Genomic DNA, 6,256 nt, shown 5'->3' on the forward strand with positions numbered 1-6,256 from the left:
TTATCAGCTCAGTCCTGTTACAGGAACAAGACCAGGTACAAAGACCAATCTACTTCGTCAGTAAGGTGTTGTAGGGGCCCGAGGTAAGATACCAGGCCTTGGAAAAGGCGGCCTTAGCAGTAGTATTTTCAGCGAGAAGGCTCCGTCATTATTTTCAGAGTTTCACCGTCATGGTAATGACAGACCTTCCAATCCGCAAAGTCTTGTAGAAACCAGATGTGGCGGGAAGGATGGCGCGATGGGCGGTAGAACTATATGAGTTTGACATACATTATGAACCGAAGGGCCCCATCAAGGGCCAGATATATGCCGACTTTGTAGTAGAACTCTGCTCAGCAGCCACCCATCAAGAAGGGGCGGATTTCAAATGGGTACTCTCAGTAGATGGTTCCTTGAACCAACAAGGTAGTGAAGCAGGTGTCATTTTGGAAGGTTCGGATGGGTTGCTAATCGAGCAGGCCCTCCATTTCGCTTTCAAAGCCAGTAACAACCAAGCAGAGTACGAGGCCTTGATCGCAGGAATGTTGTTAGCAAAGGAAATGGGAGCAAGGAGATTGTTGGCAAAAAGTGATTCTTTGTTAGTTACAAGACAGGTCACGGGGGAGTACCAAGCTAAAGACCCTCAGATGGTCGCATATCTAGAATACGTACAAGCGCTGAAAGAATCGTTCGACGTGTTCGAGTTAGTCGATGTAATTAGAGAACAAAATGCCCGAGCTGACTTGCTTGCAAAATTCGCCAGTTTGGGCAAGGGGGCAGGCAGAGGAAGGTGATTCAGGAAACATTGAAGACACCTCGAACAATCACGGACAAAATGGCAGAAATCCAGCACGTTGACACTTCGGAAGGGGCGAGGAGGAGTCATCGATCGTTAACGCAGGACACGATGATAACACCCAGAATAAGTAGGTATCCGGTTGCTAGAGGGATAATGCCACAGGTTCACGAGATCGAGGTAGGAAAAACTTGGATGACAGTCTACCAGTGTTACCTGGCCGACGGAATACTCCCGTTAGATCCCGCAGAAGCCCGGAAAATAAAGAAAAATTCAAGCAAGTACACTGTACCGTCTCGTATCAGGGCGTTGACTAAGTCAAAGTCAACGACTGGAAAGTCAAAGTCAACTCAAGGTGTCGCCCAGGTGCAGAGACGCCAAGAGGAAGCGTCGCCAAGATAGGACAAGGCGTCGCCAAGGCAAGGCGTCGCCTGGGTGGAGGCATCTCCAAGGCAAGGCGTCGCCTGGGTGGAGGCGTCGCCCAACCAGGGCGTAGCCAGATCAAACAGTGTAAAAGTAAGGCAATCACGGTATGGTTCCCCGATACCCATGGGTAGGAAAGACCATGGAGGGAGCGACGCCGTGGGAAAGCCTTATGACCCGATATCTCGGGAAAGTGATAAAGAGAAAAAAGAGGTGGCTTCAAGGCCATAGTGATAACCTCAGGGTAGGGCAGCCTGACTCGTGAAGTACCCCTGCCACCCCAGAGACGCTTTCGGGACAGATACGACCCAAGAGGAAGGTCACGCCCAGGGTAAGCGGGTGCAGGGTACGAGAGAAAGGCAGATACGCTCTCAAAGTAAGTGGCTAGATACTTGGGGGCATGAGTTCGCACCCAAAAAGTCACCCCTAGCGCAGTAGCACTCCCAAGCAGGAGGGCTCACACGTAGAGACATCCCCAGGTGGGCAGAAACGCCCCCAGATGGGGTCATGGCGTCGTGAGGCCCTCCACGTGTACGACAGCCATGCCAGAATAGAAACACCCTCTAGTCAGGTGCCAGGTAATTAAAGATATTCAATACAGTTTCCCTTTCGAGCATTCAGGTACTATTATGGCTCCCGAGCGTTTCAACGTCTTAAATGCGCTACGTTTCGTAATTAAGCGCTTTAATGAGTGCGTTACGTTTGAGATTAAAAGCGCTTTAAGGCGCTATAAATGCTGGGGCAGTTTAAATAGCGATGGGAATGTCGGAAAAAGGGTTGGAACCTTTGGCAAATTTACGAGAAACTCTCTGGTTGCTTGCCCGTGCTTTAAGATTACGTACAAGTGACTGGAGAATATTTTTGCCTGAAGGAGACAACACACACACATATACACAGTTCTTTTACCACCTTCAGAGTGCCACACGCGGTGCTCAGATACGTAGGTGGACAGTTTTTTGGTGTTTCTTGCTGGCTGACTTGAGCGTCGGAGTGCACACGGCCGCTAGGGCGCCTCTTTGTCCTCTTTTTTGCAGGAATCCGCGGGCAACCAGCCGGAAGGAGACCCCAGCTGACGATTGAGGTCGTGCACGAAGACGTCTCGGTCAACCGGACGGAACATTTGGCGCCCACCGTGGGGCGTTGGTCTCATGCTGGGCCCCGGGACTGGGGCTTTCTGGCCTCGTAGGGGCGTCTCGCCTCTGGTTTCTTTCTTCCCGTCATGGTCTCATTGACTCGGACGGGTTGAACTCGCGTTGGTCCCCTCGGGCGCGAGGGTACGGCGCTGGTGCGCTTCACACAAACCTCCCCTTCCGAAGCAATATGCTCTACCGCACTACGCCGTAATTCAGCGAAGGTCCTAGGGCGATTGCGGATAATAGATTCTCCAAAGGGGCCGGGGCATACGCCTTTCACAAATGCGTACACGATCATAGGCTCCTCTGTTGTACCAACCTTCACGACCTGGGCCCCGAAGCGATTGATATACTCCTTCAGGGTCTCCCCCTGATACTGCTTCACGTCAAACAGGTTGTAAGAGACCGGCGGCGGGGCCTTGTTGGCCAAGTAGTGTTCTCTGAATAACCGCGACAATTGGCGGAAGGATGTGATATGACCTTCTGGGAGGCTAATGAACCAGTCCATAGCCATCCCGGTCAGGGTGCTCATGAAGAGCTTGCACTTGGCAGCATCAGAACCGCCTATCAGGACCATCTGCGTGTGAAATGCAGCCAGGTGCGTCTCTGGGTCCTCCATCACATGTTCGAGAAGGTTTATCAAGTTACAGTAACGTTGAAGGAGTTTGGAGCGACAATGGCCCCCACCAGACGAAGAGCAGCGCGCGCAGCCCCAGCAGACCTATCCATGCAGCAGGTCCTGGAAATAATGAGGGGGCTGCAGCAGGACATGGCGGATTCGAAAATGGAGCAGGAGCACATGCAGGCAGACCTTGACGCCTCGCATGAGCGGAACGAAGAGCTCCACCGTGTGAATGAGGAGTTGCGCCAGGGCCTGAGAAACGATAGGAGGCGGCCTGGGCATGACGAGACGGAGAACCATTCCCCACCAAGGGAGTTTTCCACTCCTTTCTCACAGGAGATCCTAGACGCAGCAATCCCGAACACGTTCGCGGGACCCAAGGTGATCTTCACCGGGATGGAGGACCCAGAGACGCACCTGGCTGCATTTCACACGCAGATGGTCCTGATAGGCGGTTCTGATGCTGCCAAGTGCAAGCTCTTCATGAGCACCCTGACCGGGATGGCTATGGACTGGTTCATTAGCCTCCCAGAAGGTCATATCACATCCTTCCGCCAATTGTCGCGGTTATTCAGAGAACATTACTTGGCCAACAAGGCCCCGCCGCCGGTCTCTTACGACCTGTTTGACGTGAAGCAGTATCAGGGGGAGACCCTGAAGGAGTATATCAATCGCTTCGGGGCCCAGGTCGTGAAGGTTGGTACAACAAAGGAGCCTATGATCGTGTACGCATTTGTGAAAGGCGTATGCCCCAGCCTCTTTGGAGAATCTATTATCCGCAATCGCCCTAGGACCTTCGCTGAATTACGGCGTAGGGCGGTAGAGCATATTGCTTCGGAAGGGGAGGTATGTGTGAAGCGCACCAGCGCCGTACCCTCGCGCCCGAGGGGACCAACGCGAGTTCAACCCGTCCGAGTCAATGAGACCACGACGGGAAGAAAGAAACCAGAGGCGAGACGCCCCTACGAGGCCAGAAAGCCCCAGTCCCGGGGCCCAGCAGGAGACCAACGCCCCGCCAGAGAAAGAGCAAGACCGGCGAGGTACAACTTCGTGGTTGAGTTGAAGGATTTGATCGCCGTACCCAACATAGCCGAGAGGCTGAGGCGACCGGCGAAGACCGACAAGGTGTTAGGGCCCCGTAAAGACTCTTGGTGCGAATTCCACGAGGCGTTCGGACACCAAATTGATAATTGCCTGTCGTTGGGCTACCAGCTAGATGAGCTGGTGAGGACTGGATTTTTGAAAGACTATGTCACAGATCCCACAACGACCACCGCTTCGCAGCCGCCGGCAGATGAACCAGCGCACGAGATGCCAGTGCTTGGCGAGGTCCATACCATTGCTGGAGGTTTCTCTGGCGGAGGGCCCACCGCCTCCCAGCGGAAGAAATACGCGAGGGGGGTAAATTCAATTGAAGAGAGGCTCTCGGGGGAGCCATGGGAGTCAGATATCGTGTTCACCCGAAGAGACCTCCGAGATGTGGTACCCCACGACAACGATCCCGTTGTCATCTCTGTTGTCACGGCCGGAAGGAAGGTTCACAGAGTGCTTGTTGATCAAGGATGTTCGGCAGACGTCATGTTTCTATCGACCTTTAACAAGTTACGGTTGTCCCCCGATCTGCTGAGTCCCTATACAGGATGTTTGTATGGGTTCAGGGATAACCAGGTAGAAGTCCGGGGGTACCTGGAGTTGAGGACTACGTTCACGGACGGAGAGGCCTCCCGCACCGAGAGTATCCGGTACCTCGTCGTGAACGCTAATTCTGCCTACAATATTTTGTTGGGCAGACCGGCGTTAAACCGTTTAAGCGCAGTGTCCTCCACCCGTCACATGAAGATGAAGCTACCAGACCTCAGCGGCCGGGTGATAGTCATCAGATCAGACCAGGAGAAGGCAAGGAAATGCTACGAAAACAGCCTGAAGACGAAGAGAGGCGTATTCATGGTGTACGAACGCCCGCCGAGCGCGGACGCAACGATGATTGAGGCGACGCCCGCTGGGCTGACGTCTGAAGAGGCCATAGCAGAGAGGGCGATGCCCGAAGCAGATGTGCCAATGGAGGAGGCGCCCGTAGAAGAGGCGGTGCCCATCGAAGAAGCGGCGCCCGTAGAAGAAGCGGCGCTCGTCGAGGATGATAGTAGGGAGCAACCTGCAACTAACGCCATAGAAAGGGAGATTGGCGGCAAAGCTTTCAAGTTAGGAAGTTCGCTAAGTCCAGAGGAACAGGAAGGGGTGGCAGAAGTGATTTCGCGCCACCTGGATGCCTTCGCATGGTCCGCCTCGGATATGCCGGGCATTGATCCCGATTTCCTGTGTCACCACATCAGCATGGACGCCACGGTCCGCCCTGTGCGTCAGAGAAGGAGGAAGTTCAATGAGGAGCGACAACAGGTGGTGAAAGACGAAACGCAGAAGCTGCTGAGTGCTGGCCACATTAGGGAGATTCAGTACCCTGAGTGGCTCGCCAACGTCGTCTTGGTGAAAAAGGCGAGCGGGAAGTGGAGAATGTGCGTGGACTTCACGGACCTGAACAAGGCGTGCCCAAAGGATTCCTATCCGTTGCCCAGCATCGACGCCTTAGTGGACAGCGCGTCCGACAGCAAGGTGTTAAGCTTCCTGGACGCCTTCTCAGGGTACAACCAAATCAAGATGCACCCAAGAGACGAGAGCAAGACTGCGTTCATGACTGAAACATGCAGTTATTGCTATAAGGTGATGCCCTTCGGGCTCAAAAATGCGGGCGCCACGTACCAGAGGTTAATGGACAAGGTCCTGGCGCCAATGCTTGGGAGGAACGTATACGCTTATGTAGACGACATGGTGGTGGCGTCGCAGAACAGGGTGCAGCACATGGCAAACTTGGAGGAGTTGTTCAACACAATATCCAAATACCGCCTCAAGTTGAACCCCGAGAAGTGTGTTTTCGGGGTAGAGGCCGGTAAATTCTTGAGTTTTCTGCTCACCGAGAGGGGGATAGAGGCGAACCCCGACAAATGTGCGGCTACTATTGCCATGCGGAGTCCGACATCGGTAAAGGAGGTGCAACAGTTGACAGAGCGGATGGCGGCGCTCTCGAGGTTTGTTTCCGCCGGAGGAGAAAAAGGGCACCCGTACTTCCAGTGCCTCAAGAGAAACAGTCGCTTTGCATGGACCGAGGAATGTGAAGCGGCTTTCGTTAAGCTGAAGGAGTACCTGGCGACGCCTCCGGTTCTCTACAAGCCGGTAACGGGCGTGCCCCTCCAGTTGTATTTTACTGTAACGGAGCGGGCCATCAGTTCTGTGTTGGTCCAAGAGCAGGAC

At 54.0% G+C, this 6,256-nt stretch overlaps 1 protein-coding gene across 1 annotated transcript; it reads left to right on the top strand.

Annotated features, from left to right (window-relative positions):
• The first annotated feature begins 230 nt into the window (after positions 1 to 230).
• Positions 231 to 773, top strand: LOC137838477 (uncharacterized). Its single transcript, XM_068647723.1, has one exon. It carries the CDS (start codon positions 231 to 233, stop codon positions 771 to 773), a length of 543 nt encoding a protein of 180 aa, XP_068503824.1.
• Positions 774 to 6,256: the final 5,483 nt, after the last annotated feature.

Source organism: Phaseolus vulgaris, chromosome 11, assembly GCF_000499845.2.
Source record: "Phaseolus vulgaris cultivar G19833 chromosome 11, P. vulgaris v2.0, whole genome shotgun sequence".
Lineage (NCBI taxonomy): Eukaryota > Viridiplantae > Streptophyta > Magnoliopsida > Fabales > Fabaceae > Phaseolus > Phaseolus vulgaris.

Excerpts from the sequence above, each read along its gene's own strand:
- LOC137838477 (XM_068647723.1), top strand. The coding sequence starts at position 231 with ATGGCGCGATGGGCGGTAGAACTATATGAGTTTGACATACATTATGAA.